General features: G+C 43.9%; 1 protein-coding gene and 1 long non-coding RNA gene across 4 annotated transcripts in view; one reads left to right on the top strand and one right to left on the bottom strand.

The window, feature by feature from the left end:
- Positions 1-20,027, top strand: part of MRTFB (myocardin related transcription factor B) — a 58,046-nt gene that overhangs the window by 29,694 nt on the left and 8,325 nt on the right. For 2 of the 3 annotated variants that reach the window (XM_049638274.1, XM_049638276.1), the window contains 4 exons: positions 1,035-2,075; positions 3,746-3,889; positions 6,454-6,612; positions 6,936-7,073. In XM_049638274.1, the coding sequence (XP_049494231.1) occupies positions 1,035-2,075; positions 3,746-3,889; positions 6,454-6,612; positions 6,936-7,073 (1,482 nt within the window). The remainder of the gene's footprint in view (positions 1-1,034; positions 2,076-3,745; positions 3,890-6,453; positions 6,613-6,935; positions 7,074-20,027) is intronic. The other variant, XM_049638275.1, reaches the window with a different exon arrangement.
- The window catches only part of LOC125927902 (uncharacterized), a 41,607-nt gene continuing 38,599 nt past the window's right edge, over positions 17,020-20,027 (bottom strand). Inside the window, exons 2-3 of the long non-coding RNA XR_007459496.1 lie at positions 19,357-19,549; positions 17,020-17,565 (exon numbers count right to left, since the gene is read on the bottom strand). This is a non-coding gene — a long non-coding RNA (uncharacterized LOC125927902). The remainder of the gene's footprint in view (positions 17,566-19,356; positions 19,550-20,027) is intronic.

A 20,027-nucleotide genomic window follows, 5' to 3' on the forward strand; every position in this document is an offset into this window, starting at 1 on the left:
TCCATTAAGTTTCTTTGAAGACGATCAGTAATAACTGATTTGTTGAGCATAGACCATGTGTGGGCACCAGAACACTTGTGACCGCAGAGGGAGATTTTCTTCTTCCCTGCTCCTTGCCGAGTTGGGGAGAAGCAGGAAAATGTTAACAGTCAAGAATCTCCTCTCCGAGGCCAGACTGCATAGGCTTCCCCCCTCAGCTCAGCTTCTGGTTATCCATGGTAGGTTGGACATAACGGTCCCCCTTTCACTGCCCCAATCTCCTCATCTGTGCACTAGGAATAATAATAATAACACCCACACCTCATGTGAAGGTTAATTTTAAGAATAGGGGCATCTGAGTGGCTCAGTCACTTAAGCGTTCAGCTCTGGATCTCCCCTCAGGTCTTGATCTTAGGGTCGTGAGTTCGAGCCCCGAGTTGGGCTCTGCGCTGGGCATGGAGTCTGCTTTAAAAAAAAGAAAAGAGGGGCGCCTGGGTGGCTCAGTCGGTTGGGCGTCCGACTTCGGCTCAGGTCACGATCTCATGGTCCGTGGGTTCGAGCCCCGCGTCAGGCTCTGTGCTGACTGCTCAGAGCCTGGAGCCTGTTTCAGATTCAGTGTCTCCCTCTCTCTCTGCCCCTCCCCTGTTCATGCTCTGTCTCTCTCTGTCTCAAAAATAAATAAATGTTAAAAAACAAAAAAAATTTTAAAAAAAGAAAAGAAGAGAAAAGACAAAGTATAAAGCACTTCCATCAGTGTGTGGCACATGGTAATTACTCAGTGAATGTGACTGTCCTCGTCACGATTTCTGATTGTAAATCCTCGGACAGAACAGGAGTTACCCTCTAAAAGCCCTTGCTTTACCTCCAGCCTTCCCAGTGCCACAGGTCCGTAGCTGTGTGTGCGTGTGTATGTCGGGAAGAGAAGCCGTCCCCTTTGCCCATACGTGGTAATGTGGAGCTGACAGGCGGGAGGCACCTTTTCCGTCTGAGCGTCCTGTAGATCTGTCGGGAGTTGCGGTACCGAGAGAAGAGACGTGATTTGTTTGTACTTGCAGGTGTCGGAACTGAAGACAGAGCTGAAGTTACGGGGTCTTCCGGTGTCGGGCACCAAACCGGACCTCATCGAACGCCTGAAGCCCTACCAGGAAGTGAACAGCAGCGCTGTTGCTGCCGGCGGCGTCCTGGCGGTGCCAGCGTCTGCCATCGTCGCCAGCAACCCAGAAGTCACCGTGGCGCTGCCGGTGACAACGCTGCACAACTCCGTGACGAGCTCGGGCCCCTCTTTCAAGGCAGAGCTGCCGCCTGCCGGAAGCAGCAACGTCGCCCACGCCGAGAGCGTCAGCTCCCCCCTGCCCATCTCGCCTTCCCCCTCCGAGCAGTCCAGTCTCGGGACCGAGGACACAAGCATGGCAGACACGTTCACCGAGATCATGACCATGATGTCTCCCGCGCAGTTCCTGTGCTCGTCGCCGCTGAGAGTGACGGGCAGCGAGGACAGCCCGAGTCCCGCCAGCAGCACGCTGTCGAGTCTGGAACTGGACGCGGCCGAGAAGGACCGCAAGCTGCAGGAGAAAGAGAAGCAGATCGAGGAGCTAAAGAGGAAACTGGAACAGGAGCAGAAGCTCGTGGAAGTTCTGAAAATGCAGCTTGAGGTTGAAAAGCGAGGGCAGCGGCAGCAGCAGCCGCTGGAACCCCAGCCCGGCGCCGCGGCCAGCTCGGCCGGCAAGTTAGATCCGAAGCATGGCGGCGTGGGCTCCCCCGTCAAGGACGAGACCGCGCTGCCCGACTGCTCCAGCCCCAGGCGGCCTGGCCCGCTGGCCAGCCATCCCGTGGGCCAGCCCGTCTCGGCGGGCGGCCAGACCCTGGTTGCCAAAAAGGCCGTAGTGATCAAGCAGGAGGTCCCCGTGGCCCAGGCCGAGCAGCAGAGCGTCGTCCCACAGTTTTACGTGAGTTCCCAGGGACAGCCGCCGCCTGCCGTTGTCGCTCAGCCTCAGGCTTTACTGACCACACAAACCGCTCAGCTGCTGCTGCCGCTGTCCATCCAGGGCTCCAATGTCACCTCAGTGCAACTCCCAGTAGGCAGCCTCAGACTCCAGGTGTGAAGTGTGTCTTCTAACTCCTTTGCCTTTACAGCCTGCATGGAACGGAAACTTGCCTTATGGCGAGCGCCCCAGCCTTCTCATACATGCACCCCAACCGGGCCTCAGAGGTGCAGAAAATGTGTGCGTGGGGGGCGGGGGCCTGGAATTTAATTCAGAAATGTTAATAGCTAGCATTGTCTCCACATAGTTAAAACAAGCAAGCGGTGCTTTCCTGCTTTTGATCGTTTTTATCTTTAGTGAACACGGTATCGTTAGCGAACATGCAGACATTTTGAGATACCGGTTACAGTATCGTGAGAATAGCTGGTGTCGCTGAGTGCTTTTTGTGTGCAAGGCACAGGATCACGTACTTTATTTTCTTATTTATTTAAGTCATCCCTACACCCAGCATGGGGCTGCAACTCACGGCCCCGAGATCGAGAGTCACATGCTCCTCCGTGTATTTTAAATGGCTCACTCCCTTCAGCTCTCCCTTCCCCCCAGAAGATCTAAGTGATGGCACCCATTTTGAGGTAGAGAAACTGAGGCCTTGAAACGTTGGGTAAGTTGCTCTAGGACAGAGCCGGGTTTTCTAACTGCCCGGCCTTTACTTTTACGCCCACTCGTGTGTTCTGCCTCCTAAACGAGATTCTCAAAAGACACCATTGAAGTCAAGATGCCTAAGGCATGTGGGGCATCTGAGGAAAATGTGACCACAAACTTAGGAGTGAAGGTGTTGAGGGAGTTGATAAAACACTGGTAAGCATGAAACCTCCTTTTATGCCTCCTCCATAACCTGTGTATTGACCTTGTTTTTATGCAGTGCATTTGGTAGGTTTTCACACAGTGGGTGGGCGACAGGTGAACAGAAACCACCTGGGACAGTGCTCCTCAGCTTTGCCCAGCCCCCCCCACCCACATACTCTTCATGGCAGAGACCAGTGGGTTGTGCCCCTGAGGTTAGGAAGCATGACCCAGAGGTCCTTGGCATGTGCCAGCATTCTAATTCTCCTGTTTGATCTTTAGACTGTCTGTGAAATTCAAAGTCTACTCTGTGACACAGCTTTTCTAAACATGTATTTTTCCATCCAAATCTTCCATTAGAGTTGACATTCTCCATTCTGGGCCCGTGTGCGCCCCAGCACATAGCTGACTGTCTCCAGAGGGAGCACATACTATTTGGGCAGTTAGGCCTCAGATTTTCTTGCTGCTATTAAAATTATTGTCACACCTGGCCTGTTGTGTGTAGAGCCACTATAGGTTTTTATTTCAGTTTTCTGTTTTCTCAAAATTTCCCAATGAAAATCTAAGCCACTTAAGAAATAATAAGAGCGTGAAAAAAACTGGTCTGGTGTTAGGTCTCTGGTTTAGAATTAAGGTTCAAACTGTGTTGTCGATGAAGTGTGTATCTATCCGTAAGTATTTTATCACTTCATTTCAGATATGTTCCCCACATGATCGCATGTTGCACATCTAAACTCTTTTTTTTTTTTTTCAGTTTATGTATGTATTTTTTAAATAACCTCTACGCCCAAACTCAACCCAAACTTTGCAGCTCCCACTCACAACCCCGAGGTCCAGAGTCCCATGCTCTTCTGACCGAACCATCCAGGTGCCCCGACACCTACACTCGTGATTCCGAGTTTGATTTTGATAATTAAATCAATATTTTGTTTGCTTCCTAGACTCCACCACAAGCAGGAATCCAGACTCAGACTCAGCCGCAGACAGCAGCCACCACCCTGTCCTCAGGCTTAGCCCAGACCGTACCTCAGAAGCAAGAAGCTTTCACGCCACATGTGCTCAGTCAGCCTCAGCAAGTTAGAAAGGTTGGTGAATGCTAATGAGTGACAGGCCGTCACCGATGGTGACTGTCATCTGCTCAGCCATTCTGCACGTGTTCTCATAGCGGTCTCTTCCGTGGGAAGCACCTGTTTGTTCTTTTGTATCACGCACCTCCCACTGGATGGGCCTCAGGCCACCTGCCATCCGGCTGCAGATTATGCAGTTATTAGGGAAAAAAGGTTCTTTTTTACTGAAAGACGGGTCATCTTAACAGTTAAAGCCCTTTTCCAAGTAAAAGTTTCAAAAGTTTGTTTTTAATCCTCATGTAGGATTTTTTGAGTTTTAAAATAAATTTCTTTTCAGATTAATCATCTTGTGGGGGAGGGGGAAGTGCTGTTCCCTGGGAAGAAATATTTGAAGTCGAAAAAGATACTTTTTCAGTGTCTACCTTGAATAAGATCTTTATATATTTAAGAGTTTGCCATCTTGCGGACTAAGAGCCAGAGGGCCCAGGTGTGCGGATTCTGGTTCCCCACTTCCTACAGGTTTGGCCTTATGCAAAATTCACTTACTTCCTCTGAGTGTCATTTTCCTCATCTTTCAGATGACCGTGTTGGTTTAGGACTCAGTAACCCCTCCATGTGTTCCTACCAAAAAATTGTGATGTTGAATAGCCCAGAAGTTACAAAAATTCCCTCTTACCCAGCAGGTGGAGCTGTGTGCACATCTCCTTGACAGAAAACTCTTAAGGCCTCAAAAATAGGTCTTATTATTTTTAACCTTGAGAATTATTAGTCCCAGGATGTTAATCTTCAGCATAAAAGAACTTGGATAATTAGGTGTACCTGTAGACATGCCCCAAGGTAGCATGAACCGTCTGGGCTAAGACCACTTGAGCAGCAGACAGAAATTGACGCCTGAGGTCATCAGTAGTCACATTATCATGTGCTCTCTTCTGGAATCTCCTCTGGGAAATGCAGTGAGTTACAGCAGCATATTACTGACTTTGGGCTCACAATAACATTCTAGGGTGGTGATCGCCTCAGTGAACGTTCCAATGTTAAGACAGTTTTCTTTAAGAGAAGAGAGAGAAATACAGGATATAGACAGGAGAAATAAGGGTTTATTCACTAAGTCTCAATACTAGAATTAGGGATCATTAATTCCAGCTTTTTCAAAGAGGAGTATGCTTCCAGAACTCCTCGCCCAGAGCAGCTGTACCTTTTGAATGGGTGTACACACACACACACACACACACACACACACACACACACACTTGCCCACTTAAGAAATACATATGTATGTTTACAATAGAAACGCAGAGGTAAGTTTTTCTCTTTCAGAATACTAGTGGTATAAAGTACATAAAATATTTTTATGAGTAAATCAGCTCTGTGAAATACAATCACAAATCACCCAGTGACCATACATTTGTAAAAGGCCATAAGACCTTTGGCTCGTGATGGGGGCTAAACAGACACTTGTTAGTTCCACAGGAGGGAGTCCTCACTGCTCCCTGACAGAGCGGAGGCCAGCTTCTCAGAAGGGGACAGATTTTAAATGGGGCCCTGCAAGGATTTGGAGATACTTTCAACAAACTGAAAACCTGAGTGTGGCCACAGCCTGTGTGGCCTTTCCGGTCGGACAGAAATGGGGCCGGGTGGTGGAAGCTTTTTGTGCCAGCCAGAGAGGAGGGTTTTACCGTAAGGACAGAGGAGCCAGGGAGTGTGGGGGCTCCATCAGGTGTGTGCTGAGGCTGTAACTGTAGCGGAGGGCCGACGGGGAGGGAGGCACAGTGAAGAGGATGCCACGGTACTCCCGTGATCAGGAGCAAGGACCTGGATTAGGACAGCGGAGGACAGAGGCCTGATTCAGGAGGCATTCGTAAGGCGTGTGAGCACTGAAGGGAGACAGCAGAGGACTGATGTCTCCGTTTACCAAAGTTTTAAAAATAAATGAAGGGAAAACCAAGAATTACTTTTCCTCCGAGGCTGGTGGTGGTGGAAGGGGAAAGTTTCGTTTGGAATATATTGCATTTGAGATGTCCTGAATTTATGTTTGTAAATAAAGGTTATAAATGTGGCTTTGGCACTTGGAAGCAAGAGTGGAAAAGAGGTGGGTTTGGGGATTATTAGCTTAATCGTGGACATGAAAGCTGTGAAAGTATAGATGAGACCACCCTGGTGAGGAATATGAGAGATTCAGCTATCGCTTAAGACAGAAATCATACTGAGCAAGCGCTGATTTCCCAGAAGGTACAGTCCACACCACCATCAAAGACAGGCCTGAGTAAAGGGACCACGGATGCTGGAAAATCAGGGTTGGCAGACCACGGCCTGAGGGCCACCTCAAGCGCCCCACCTGTTGCTGTAGATAAAGTTATTGGAAGCCAGCCCCACCCATTGATTTATGCGTTGTCCAAACTGCTTCTGGGCCAGAGTGGCAGAGGTGAACAGTTCCAACAGACACCCCGTGGCCTGCAGACCCTAAACTGCACACGTGGTGGCTCCTTACAGGGCAAGTCTGCCGAGCCTCGTCCTAGAACATGGTTTGCTTCGGTAGGAAGAGCCAAAGAACAGATTGAATGGAAAATATTTGTCCGTTACAGGTTTTCACGAACTCGGCATCAAATTCGGTTCTTCCGTATGAGAGACCACCTGCTCCAGCGGTCCAGCAGCCCTTTGTGAACAAGACCTCCACCAGTGTTCTTCAGTCCAGAAGCGCACCACTTGCCTCCCTGCAGAATGGACCTACCGCTTCCAACAAGGTAGTGCTGTGCGGATGGGGCAGCAGTAACAGTGCTTGCTCATGGGGCCCTAAAGCATTGCAGAACCCAGTGCTTCGGGCGTGAAGGGACTGAGTATCAATATTAATGGGACAAAATAGCCAAAGACCATGGTGACGGTTGTTAAGGGGCAGCTTGGCTGTTATCGCGGAACAGATGACCCTTCCCTCACGGGATGGCGCCCCGGCGCCATCGGCCACACAGGCTGGAGGTGAGAAGGCTCTTGAGTTCAGGAGCGCCGTGACTCGGCCGCCCTCTGAGCTCACTGCCCAGACCTGACATGTGCCCTCCTCTTTTTGCCTCAGCCTAGTTCGCCCCCTCCACCCCAGCAGTGCGTCGTCCAGCACTCCCTGTTTGGGAGCCCGGTCCCCAAGACAAAAGACCCTCCCCGCTACGAGGAGGCCATCAAGCAGACACGTGGCGCCCCGTCCTCCCTTCCAGAGGTAAGGAAGCGAGACCAGCGGCCACGGTCTGTGGGCTTGTATCTGGGGTGTCGTCCTCACACTGAATCCCTTGTCTAAAACGCGCTTGCCGCTGTACGAACACAAATTTCAGAGCCAAGAACCTCATTTGCATTCGAGATGCTATTTTTTTTTAATTGAAGTATACTTGACATACAATATTATAGTGGCTTCAGGTGTTCGACAGTCATTTGGCACTTCTATATGTTATGAAATGTTCCCCAGGTAAGTGCAGTTACCATCTGTCACCATACAGTGTTATTACGAGATCACGGACTGTGTCCCCTGTGCTATACTGTACATCCCTGTGACTTGTTCTGTACCTGGAGATTTGTACTGTTAATAACCTCCACTTACTGTACCCATCCCCGCCCCATCTCCCCTCTGGCAGCCACCAGTGTGTTTGGATTTATGAGTCGGATGAGTCGGTTTCTGTTTTGTTTGTTCATTTATTCTGCCCTTTAGATTCCACAGAGAAGTGAAATCATTTGGTATCTGCTTTTCTCTGTCCAACTTCTTTCACTTCACGTAAACCCCTCGTAGTCCATCCCTACTGTCACAAATAGGAAAAATACTTTCTGTAGTTTGTTTTTAATGTTTTATTTTTGAGAGACAGAGAGAGACTGAGCATGAGCAGGGGAGAGGCCGAGAGAGAGAGAGAGACAGAATCGGAAGCAGGTTCCCGGCTCTGAGCTGTCAGCACAGAGCCCGATGTGGGGCTTGAACTCACAAGGTATGAGATCATGGCCTGAGCCAAAGTTGGACACTTAACAGACTGAGCCACCCAGGCGCCCCGGAAAAATACTCTTTTTTTATAGCTGAGTAATAATCCTGTGTTTGTGTGTGTGTGTCACATCTTCTTTACCCAGTCATCTATCCGTGGACACTTAGGTTGCTTCCATATTTGGCTAGTGTAAGTCATGCTGCAATAAACATAAGGGTACAGATATCTTTTCAAATTAATGGTTTTTGCTTTCTTTGGAAAAATACCCAGAAGTGGAATTGCTGCATCATAGGGTAGTTCTATTTTTTAATTTTTTGAGGAATCTCCATACTGTTTTTCACAGTGGCTGCACCAGTTTGCATTCCCACCAGTAGTGAAAGAGGGTCCCCTTTTCTCCACATTCTTACCAACACTTGTTACTTCTTGTCTTTTTGAGAGTGGCCATCCTGAACTGGTGTAAGTTGTTATCTCGTGGTTTTGATTTGCATTTCCCTGATGACTCTTTTCTATGTTGGCCATCTGGATGTCTTCTTTGGAAAAATGTGTATTCTGCTATTTGGGGGTGGAGGGATGGAATGTTCTGTATATATCTATTAAGTCTGTCTGGTCTGATGCATCATTCAGAGCCACGATTTCCTTACTGATTTTCTGCCTGGATGATCTATTCATTGATGTTAGTGAGGTGTTAAAGTTCCCTACTATTATTGTATTACTGACAATTTTCCCCCTTTAGTCCATTAATATTTTCTGTATCTGCAAAATATAGGGGCTCTTGTGTTGGGTGCATGGGTATTTGCAGTTGTTATGTCCTCTTTTTGGATTGATCCCTTTAACGTTATGCGGTGCCCTTCTTTGTCTCATTACAGCCTTTATTTTAAAGTCTGTTTTTGTCTGTTGTAAATTTTTAAATATTTGCTACCTTGGCTTTTTTGCTCCCATTTGTATAGAATATCTTCTCCTATCCCTTCACTTTAAGTCTGTAAATGTCTTTAGGTCTGAAGTGAGTCTCTTATAGGCAGCACATAGATAGTTCTTGGGGTTTTTTGTATCCATTAGGTAACCCTGTGTCTTTTGACTGGACCATTTAGTCTGTTTATATTTAAAATGAAAGGTATGTACTTATTGGTGTTTTTTGTTTTCTGGTTGTTTTCAGAGTTCCTCTCATAGCTCTTCTCTTGCTTTCTTTGTGATTAGATGACTTTCTTTGATAGTGTGCTTGGATTCCTTTCTCTTTATTTGTTGTGTGTCTTTTACAGGTTTTTTGATTTGTGGTTATCTTGAGGTTCATAAATAACATCCTAGGTATATAGTATTCTAAGTTGGCAGTTTGCTTAAGTCCAACACATTCTGAAAGTACTACATTTTTATCCCCCCTTTTATGTATATAATGTCATAGTTTACATTTTTTTAATTTTGTGAATCCCTTAAGTAGTTATTGTAGATACAGTTGATTTTACTGCTTTGTCTTTCAACCCTCATACTAGTTTTATAAGTGAATGATCTACTATCTTTAACTGTTTTACCAGTGAAACTTCTTCCTTTCATAATTTTCTTACTTCTAGTTAAGGCCTTTTCTTTCCTGCTTCAGGAAGTTCCTTTAACATTTCTTGTAAGGCCAATTCAGTGGTGATGCACTCCTTTGACTTTTTTTGGCCTGGGCAACTCTTTATAAATTTCCCTCAATTCTGAATGCTGAGTAGAGTGTTCTTCGTTGTAGATTTTTTTTTTCCTTTCACCACTTTGTATATATTACACTGCTACCTTCTGTGAAGGTTTCTCCTGAGAAATCAGCGTATAGCTTCATGGTGTTTCCTTTATATGTAATTAGTTGCCTTTCTCTGTGTCTTTAATTTTTGACATGTTTTAAATGTGTACTTACTTTTGAGAGAGAGAGATAGAGTGAGAGCAGGGGAGGGACAGAATCTGAAACAGGCTCCAGGCTCTGAGCTGTCAGCACAGAGCCTGATGCGGGGATTGAACCCACAAACCATGAGATCATGACCTGAGCTGAGGTCCTACACTGAACGACTGAGCCATGCAGGCACCCCTAAGTTTTGACATTTTAGTTATTATGTGGACTTCCTTAGGTTCATCTTGTTTGGAACTCTCCACCTTCCTGTACCTGGCTATCTGTCTCCTTCTCCAGGTTAGAGAAGTTTTCACCTATTATTTCTTCAAAAAAGTTTTCTGGCCCTTTTTTTTCTCTCTTCTCCTTCAAGGAACTTATAATGCAAACGTCAGTATAGTTGTTGACCCAGAGGTCTCTTAACCTAACCTCATTTTTTTTTTGTCTGTTCTTCTTTCTTTTTGCTATTCAGTTTGGATGATTTCCACAGCACTGTCTTCCAGATAACTCACCTGTTCTTCTGCGTCCTCATCTGCTGCTGATTCCCTCTTGTGTATTTTTCAGTTCTGTTATTTTGTTCTTCAACTTTGGTTCTTTTTTTTATATTTTCTGTCTCTTTGTTGAAGTTCTGAGTTCATCCATTCTCTCAGATCCAGTGAACATATTTTATGACCATTACTTTGAATTCTTTATCAGGTAGATTGCTTATCTCTGTTTCATGTAGTCCTTTTTCTGAGGTTTTATGTTGTTCTTTCATTTGGAACATATTACTCTGTCTCCTCATTTTGTCTGACTCTGTGTTTGTTTCTATGTATTAGGTAGCTTGGCTCCATCTCCTGGTCTTAAAAGTGGTGGCTTTGTGTAGAAGGCGTCCCTTATGGCCCAGTGACGCAATCCAATCAGGTGATGCTCACCAGAACCATGCACTCGAGGGTGATGTCTGTGTGGGCTGTTGTGACTGGGCCAAGACTTCTGTGGGTATGCTGGTGGGCAGGGCCGGCCCCACCCTTCTACAGAACAAGCTGCCCACTTGGTGGGGCAGGGCAAGGATCGTTAGCAAGACTGATGGACAGTGTCAGAGCTGGCTCCCACCAGTGTTTACATTCATAGACAAATATCCCACAGATCTATGCTCTTCCAGCACATGCCCTAAAAAGTAAATCTCCTTCGCATATAACCCAGACGCTTTCCAAACTGCTACTTCTGTGCTGGGTCTTAGACTAAGTGATATAATGCACTGGCCCTTTAAAAGCAGAATCTCAGTTCCCTATAGCCTTCTGGCTCCTGCCCCACTGATTTTCAAAGCCAAAGATTATGGGGGTTCATGTCCCCATTGGAGATCCCCAAGGTTGGGGGTGCCCACTGTGGGGCTTGATCTCACTCCCACTTATGGGTGATAGGGATCACAGTGCCTGGGATTTGGTTTCTGACCACATCCCACCCCTCCTTCCCTTCTCCATGTGGCTTTCTTTTTATCTTTAGCTGTGGGAGAGGTTCTGTTAGTCTTCAGGTCATTTTCAGAAGGAATTTCACTATATTTAGTTACACACTTCATGTGTCCATGGGAAGTGAGCTCAGGATCCACCTACTCTGCCATTTCCCATGCTTCTCCTTTAAATCCTACTTTAAATCAAAATACCACTCACTGTGAAGACTGCCAAACAATTTCGGCAGCTGTGTAACCTGCAATTCCTACTTACTCACAAATTCAGGGTTTGTCTTTTAACTTCTCCTTGGGGGGTGGGTCATGTTAAGGATAGATGTGATGGTAGCCAGGGCATGTATTTTATACACGTTTCTCTTTTCTTCTCTTCTAATTTTTTTAAAGCCAAGTATAATTAACATATAGGTGTACAATATAGTGATCCAGTAAACCAGGTTCTCTGGTTGCTTTTTTTAAAAATTTACATCCATGTTAGTTAGCTTATAGTGCAATTTGCGAGTCTAGTTGTTGTGTTTTTCTTTTTTAATTTACATCCAAGTTACATTTACATCCAGTTAGCATATGGTGCAATAATGATTTCACGAGTAGAATCCAATGATTTATCCCCTACATGTTAACACCCAGTGCTCGTCCCAGCAAGTGTCCTCCTTAATGTCCCTTGCTCATTTAGCCCATCCCCCCCAACACCTCCAGCAACCCTCAGTTTGTTCTCTGTATTTAGGAGTATTATGTTTTGTTCCCCTCCCTGTTTTTATATTATTTTTACTTCCCTTCTGTTATGTTCATCTATATGAGTTACATCATATGATGTTTGTCTTTCTCTGAATGACTAATTTTGCTTAGCATAATACCCTCTAGTTGCATCCATGTTGTTGCAAATGGCAAGATTTCTTTCTTTTTGATTGCCTAGTAATACTCCATTGTATATATATATACCACATCTTCTTTATCCGTTCATCCGTCAATGGACATTTGGGCTCTTTGCATACTTGGGCTATTTTTGATAGTGCTGCTATAAACATGGGGGTGCACGTGCCCCTTCGAAACAGCACACCTGTATCCTTTAGATAAATACGTAATAGTGCAATTGCTGGGTCATAAGGTAGTTTGATTTTTAATTTTTTGAGGAACCTCCATACTGTTTTCCTGAATGGCTGCACCAGTTTGCATTCCTACCAGCAGTGCAAGAGGGTTCCTTTTTCTCCATCCACGGCAACATCTGTTGTTGCCCGAGTTGTTAGTGTTAGCCTTTCTGACAGGTGTGAGGCGGTATCTCATTGTGGTTTTGATTTGTATTTCCTTGATGATGAGTGATGTGGAACATTTTTTTCTTGTGTAGGTTGGCCATCTCGATGTCTTCTCTGGAAAAGGGTCTATTCGTGTCTTTTGCCCTTTCTTCACTGGATTCTTTGTTTTTTGGTGTTGAATTTGATAAGTTCTTTATAGATTTTGGATACTAACTCTTTATCTGATATGTCATTTGGAAATATCTTCTCACATTCCATTGCTTGCCTTTTGGTTTTGCTGATTGTTTCTTTCGCCATGCAGAAGCTTTTTATCTTGATGAGGTCCCAGTAGTTCAAGAGGCTGGTTTTTATTGTCTCTTTTTCCTTTGTTTGTTTTAGTTCTTAAATTCCACATATGATTGAAATTATTTGGTATTTGTCTGTCTGACTGACTTCACTTAGCATTATGCCTGCCAAATCCATCCATGTTGTAAATGGCAAGGTCTCATTCTTTTTGTGTGTGTGGCTGAGTAATATTCCATTGTGTATAATATACTACATCTTCTTTATCCATTCATCTATCACTGGACACTTAGATTGCTTCCATCATTTGGCTGTTGTAATTAATACTGCAGTAAACATAGGGGCGCCTATCTCTTCTCAAGTTAGTGTTTTGTTTTCTTTGGGTAAATACCCAGTGCTGAGATTACTGGATCATATGGTAATTCTATTTTTAATTTTTTAAGGAACTTCCATACTGTTTTCCACAGTTGCTGTACCAGTTTGCATTCCCATCAACAGTGCACAAGGGTTCCTTTTTCTTCCCATCGTTGTCAACACTTGTTGTCTTGTGTTTTTGATTTCAGCCATCTCACAGGTGTAAAGTGGTGGCTCATTGTGGTTTTGATTTGCATTTCCCTGATGATGAGGGATGTTGAGCATCTTTGTATGTGTCTGTTACCTGTCTGTACGTTTTCTTTGGAAAAAGTCTGTTCATGTCTTCTGCCCATTTTTAACTGGATTGGGTTTTTCTTGGTGTTGAATTATAGAAGTTCTTTATATATTTTGGATATTAACCCCTTGTCAATTAGATCATTTGCAAACATCTCTCATTCAGTAGGCTGCCTTTTTGTTTTGTTAATGGTTTCCTTTACTGTGCAAAAGCTTTTTATCTTGGTGTAGTACCAAGAGCTTAATTTTGCTTTTGTTTCTCTTGGCAGAGGAGACATATATACAAAAATGTTTCTGTGGCTGATATCCCAAGAAATTATTACCTAAGTTTTCTTCTAGGACTTTGATGGTTTCAGGTCTCACATTTAAGTCACTAATCAATTTTGAGTTTATTTTTGTGCCTGGTGTAAAAAAAGTGCTCCAGTTTCACTCTTTTGCATGTGGCTGTCCAGTTTTCCCAACACCGTCTGTTGAAGAGACTACGTTTTCTTCTTTGTATATTCTCTCTTCCTTTGTTATAGATTAATTGGCCATAAAGGCATGTTTATTTCTGGACTGTTCTGTTCCATTGATCTATGTGTCTGTTTTTCTGCCAGTACAGTACTGTTCTGATTACTATAGTTTTGTATCTTGAAAACTGGGATTGTGCTACCTCCAACTTTGTTCTTCCTCTTCCAGATTGCTTTGGCTATTTAGGGTCTTTTGTGGTTCCATACAGCTTGTACGATTGTTTGTTCTAGTTCTGTGGGAAATGTTGGTATTTTGATAGAGATTGCATGAAATATGTAGATTGCTTTGGGTAGTGTGAACATTTTCACAATACTCGTTCTTCCAATCCATGGGCATGGGATGTCTTTCCATTTGTTTATGTCATTTTCAGTTTCTTTCATCAGTGTTTCATAGTTTCTAGACCACAGGTCTTTCACCTCCTTGGTTAAGTTTATTCGTGAGCATTCTATTCTTTTTGATACAGTTGTAAATGGGATTGTTTTCTTAATGTCTTTTTCTGTTACTTCATTATTAATATATAGAAATGCAATAGATTTCTATATATTAACTTTGTGTCTTGTGACTGCACTGAATTCATTATCAGTTCTTTATATATCATTTTCTTTATATAGTATGCTCTCTGCAAATAGTAGAAGTTTTACTTCTTCCTTGCCACTTTGGACACCTTTTACTTCTTTTTCTTATCTGATTGCTGTGTATTCATATCCAGTACTGTGTTGAATAAACACGGTGAGAGTGGACATCCTTCACTTGCTCCTGATCTTAGAGGAAAAGCTGTTTCTCACTATCAAGTATGAGGTTACCTGTGGGTTTTTCCCATATACGGCCATTATGATGTTGATGTACGTTCCCTCTAAACTTACTTTGTTGAGAGGTTTTATCCTAAATGGATGTGACACTTCATCAAATGCTTTTCCTCCATCTATTGAGAAGATCATATGGTTTTTATTCTTTATCTTGTTAATGTGATGTATCATTCTTGATTGATTCAGAAGTATTGAACCACCTTTGCATCTCAGGAATAAAAACCACTTGATCATGGTGAATGATCTTCTTAATGTATTGTTGAATTAGGTTTGCTAATATTTTGGTGAGGATTTTTGCATCTATGTTTATCAGACATCATACTAATTTATAGTTTTATTTTCTTTTTTTGTAGTGTCTTTATCTGGCTTTGGTATCAGGGTAATGCTGGACTTATAGAATGAATTTAGAAGCTTTCCTTCCTCTTCTATTTTGGATTAGTTTGAGAAGAATAGATATTAACTCTTCTTTAAATGTTTGGTAGAATTCACTTGTGAAGCCATCTGGTCTTGGACTTCTCTTTGTTGGGAGTGTTTAGATTACTGATTCAATTTCTTTACTAGTAATCAGTCTGTTCCAATTTTCTATTTCTTTCTGATTCACTTTGGGAAAATGGTATGTTTCTAGAAATTCATCCATTTCTTCTAGGTTGTCCAATTTGTTGGCATATAATCTTTCATAGTATTTCTTATATTCTTTTGTGTCTCTGTGGTGTTGGTTATTTCTCCTTCATTTCTGATTTTATTTTTTTGAGTCTTATTGTTTCTTTTTTGAGGAGTTTGGCTAAAAGTTGATCAATTTTGTTGGTCTTTTCAAAGAACCAGCTCCTGGCTTCATTGCTCCATCTGTTCTTTTGGCGGGGGGGAGGGGTTGTTTGTTTTGTTTGTTTAGTCTATTTCATTGATTTCTGCTCTAATGTTTATTATTTCCTTCCTTATACTGGCCTGGGGCTTTGTTTTTTTTCTAGCTCCTTTAGTTTTAAGACTAGGTTGTTTGAGATTTTTCCTACTTCTTGAGGTAGGCCTGTATTGCTATGATCTTCCCTCTTAGAACAGCTTTTGCTGCATCCCAGAGATTTTGGACCATTATGTTTTCATTTTCATTTGTCTCCATTTATATTTTGTTTCCTTTTTGATTTCTTCTTTGATTTGTTGGTTGACCCATTCATTAAGTAGCATGTTCTTTCCATGTATTTTTGTTCTTTCCATATTTTTTTTCTTGTAATTTTTAGTTTTATACCATTGTGGTTGGAAAAGATGCATGATAGGATTTCAGTCTTTTTTAATTTATTGAGACTTGTTTTGTCTAATATGTGATCTGTTCTGGAGAGTGTTCCATATGTACTTGAAAAGACTGTGTATTCTTTTGGGTTTTGAATGAAATGGTCTGAATATATGTTAGGTCCATCTGGTCCAATGTGTCATTCAAAGCCACTGTTTCCATGTTTTTTGTCTGGATGATCTATCCATTGATGTAAGTGGGGTGTTAAAGTCCCCTACCCTTAGGTACTACTGTCAGTTTCTTCCTTTATGTCTATTAATAGATGCTTTATGTATTTAGATTCTTCCATGATGGGTACGTAACTATATGTAATTGTTATATCCTCTTATTGGACTGTTCCCATTTCATTCTGTAGGGTCTTTTGTTTTAAAGTCTGTTTTATCTGATGTAAGTATTGCTGTGTCAGCTTGCTTTTTGCTTCCATTTGCATAATAATTATTTTTCTATCCCTGTACTTTCAAAATGTATGTGTCTTTAGTCTACAGTCAGTCTCTGGTAGGCAGCATATAGATGGATGTTACTTTCTTATCCATTCTGTCACCCTATGTGTTTTGATTGGAACATTTAATCCATTTACATTCAAGTAATTATTGATGGGTATATCTGCTTATTGCCATTTTGTTTTTTGTTTTATGGTTCGTTTTCTAGTTCTTCTCTGTTCTTTTCCCCTTTTGCTGTCTTCCCTTGTGGTTTGGTGTCTTTCTTGAATGATATGCTTGGATTCCTTTCACTTTACTTTTTGCGTATCTATTACCGGTTTTTGATTTGTGGTTACCATTAGGTTGATATGTAACATCCTATGCATATGGCATAGGCATATATTAAGTTGATGGTTAAGTGTGCACCCAATCTAAAAGCACTAAATTTTTACTCTTTGCCTCTGCATGTTTTATGTATATGCTGTCATACTTTACATCCTTTTATTTTGTGAATTACCTTGACTGATTTTTGTAGATATAATTGATTCCACTGCTTTCGTGCTTTAACCTCCAAATTTGGTTTTTATAAGTGACTAATCTATGACTTTTCTTATGTTTGCATTTACCTGTGAAATTTTTTCCTTTCCTAATTTTCTTATTCCTGAACCTGGCCTTTTCTTTCCAAAGAATCCCCTTGAACATTTCTTGTAAGGCTGTTTTGGTGGTGATGGAAGTCCTCTAAATTTTGTTTGGCAAACTCTTCATCTCCTATTCTGAATGATACCCTTTGCTGGGTAGAGTATTCTTGGAGGTTTTTTTCCTTTCCACCCTTTGAATATATCATCCCACTCCCTTCTGGCCTGCAAGGTTTATGCTGGACAATGAGCCAATAGTTATATGGGGTTTCCTTTGTACGTAACCATTTTCCTTTGCTGCTTTTATAATTCTTTGCCACTACTTTTTGCCATTTGAAATGTGTCTCAGTGTTTACCTTCTTGGGTCACCTTCTTTAGGGCGCACTATGCCTCCTAGATCTGGTTGTCTGTTTCCTTTTCCAGATTAGAGAAGTTTTTGGCTATTAATTTTTCCAATAAATTTTGTATCCCCCTTTCTCTTCTCCTTCTGGGATCACAATAATTTGAATATTGTTATGGTTTGTTGTGTTGCTGATTCCCTTAACCTATTCTCATTTTTTATTTTGTTGTTGTTCAGCTTGGTTGCTTTCCATTACTCTGTCTTCCAGGTGACTGATCCATTCTTCTGCTTCCTCTGTGATTAAAAATACACAAGAGGGAATCAATCTCTGGTTCTTTTTTATATTTTGGGATACAGTCCACTGTCTCTTTATTTTGTCTAAACCTGTTTGTTTCTTTGTACTAGGAAAATCAGCTATGTCTCCTGCTTTTGAAAGTAGGGTCCTCATGAAGAAGAGGTCCTGTCGTACCCTGTAGTGCCATGTGCCTCGCTCACCAGAAGTAGTTGCTTCAGGGAGTCTCTTACGTGTGTTGCATGCACCCCACTGTTGTGGCTGAGCCACATTTGCCTTTAGTCCAGTTGGCTGCAGTGACCCACTTTGCCTACTGTGGCAGGATTTCGTCTTTGTGCTGTTAAAGGGCCAGTCTGGGGCTGCCTTGGGCTTGTAGTTGGATCAGACCAGATCCCTGCCTTCAGCCCAAGTTGACAGGGCTATGGTTATACCAGCCTGCAGGGCACTCTCCCTGCTTTGTCCCTGAGAGCCTTTGACTGCCGGCCCTGCCCACTAATAAGAGCACCTGTCTGCCCCAAGCCTTCGTGTGTGCGGTTATCTTCCCGTCTGCCTAGGGCAGGTTGGATGGTGTGAGTCCCCGAGAGAATGACAATCAGTATGTGGGGTTACCAAGGCAGGTGGAGAGTATTTGCGCTGGTTCCTACAAGTGTCGGGTGTCTAAACTTGGCAGTCGGGGGAAGAATGGTGCCCACCAGCTCTTTGGCTCTTGCAGAAGTCTGCCAAAGATCCCTGCCTCTCCAGCACATGTTCTGAGATTTGTAAATACAAAATTAATCTGCTTCCCTTATACCCCAGGCGCTTTTCAAACTGCTGCTTCTATGCTGTATCTCAGTGGGGTTGTTCGTTATGCTGGGTCAAAGGGTGGGGACTCGGTTTCCCATTGCCATCCCGCTCTCCCAGAGCTAAGCCCACTGATTGTTAAAGGACCCAGAGTTAAGGCCCATTGGTTTTCAACGTTTCCCAGTTCAGGTCCCCGATGTTTGGGGTGCCTGATGTGGGTGGGGTCTGCTCCCCTCCCTGCTCTGTGCTTGTGGTATCCCTCTCCTTTGTGGTCTGTCTCACCAGGAACTTGATTCCCTACTGCGTCTCTGCCCCCCACCCCCTTTTCCATGTATTCTCCTACCATTACCCGTGCGAAGTCTGCTATGTCACTCTTGTACCCATGTGGCTGTCATCTGGCTTTGTCCGTGGGATCAGGTGAGCCGAGGGTCCTGGACTCCACCATCCTCCCAGAAGTCCTCTATGGGGCCCTCTTTCCTAAAGCTGCCATTCGTCGGGGGCATTCAGCTGACGGTCTTCCACCTGGCTGGCCATTGGGACTGCCCAGCCCCTACCTTACCCTGCTTCATCTTCCACGCGTCCCCAGAACCCTCTGCTCCAGTCGGCCAGCTTGTGCAAACCATTTTGCTAGTGTTTTGAGCAAGAGCACTCTGGAGGAAACCGATGTCCTCCTCACTTCACTGGGTGCTGATCCGCAGCCCAACCAGGTGCTCTTAGGCACGGTGCGCCAGGCGTCCCCCTGTCCGCCGAGCCTTCCTCACTGCTCCCTATTGCAAGCCATGGGAAGAGAGTTCCCGTTGGTAAAGGCGTCCGGCCCGCAGTGGGTGCCCAACAACAACCTTGTCATACCTTCCCCTAAACTTTTTCCTGGTCTCCTGGTCTCCCTCCCCCTCTAAACTAAAAGGTAAGTTTCGAGAAAGAACCCCTGCCTCACAGAGGATCCACACTTTGTGTAGCAAGCACCGAACAAGCCCGTCCCCTCAACCAGGCAGTGAGCAGTCACCATGACCTACCCAGATGCCTCAGCGGACAGCTGCAGAAATTGCTCGGTCCCAGGCCGCAGCATACAGTTCGGCATGCTCCCAGGGTGGCCTGCCTCCCGGGAAGTGCAATTACCATGTGCTTCTGACTGCTTCGTGCCAAAGGAACACAGTCCCTGTCGTTGAAAAGGTTTTCTTCAGTTCCATGGTCAGCAGGGGCCCTTATCTGTGAGGGGAAAACCAAATTTCAGAAATAGTTTTAAACATTTACAAAAAGAATGGGAACACACGGTGCTACACTAGATTGTCCTCCCCATTAGTCCGTAAGGAGTGACACCTGTTCTCTCCACAGGAGAGCAGAGATGAAATGAAAGGCAAAGAGCTTAACTGCAATTGGTGAGAAAATTAATAGGACGCATCCTTCCAAACCCGGTTCTCATGTGTAGGTTCATATGTGCTGCTCACTTGATGCATGCCACAGCAGCGAAGGAACCTCACCTCCCTTTAACCAAAGACAGCTGACCGGAATCCCTGCCATGTTTGTCTCTGGTTATTGTTTACAGGCTAAGGGAGCTCAGCTCTACATCACTGTCTGGTGTTCTTTATACACCGTTAAGAACCGAACTCCAGGCATGCTGAGGTTTTTAAAATACCTTCACTCAGACTTCCAATTTCACTATTGGCTAAGCAAGTCTTCCACAGAT

This window comes from Panthera uncia, chromosome E3 (assembly GCF_023721935.1).
Source record: "Panthera uncia isolate 11264 chromosome E3, Puncia_PCG_1.0, whole genome shotgun sequence".
Taxonomy (NCBI): domain Eukaryota; kingdom Metazoa; phylum Chordata; class Mammalia; order Carnivora; family Felidae; genus Panthera; species Panthera uncia.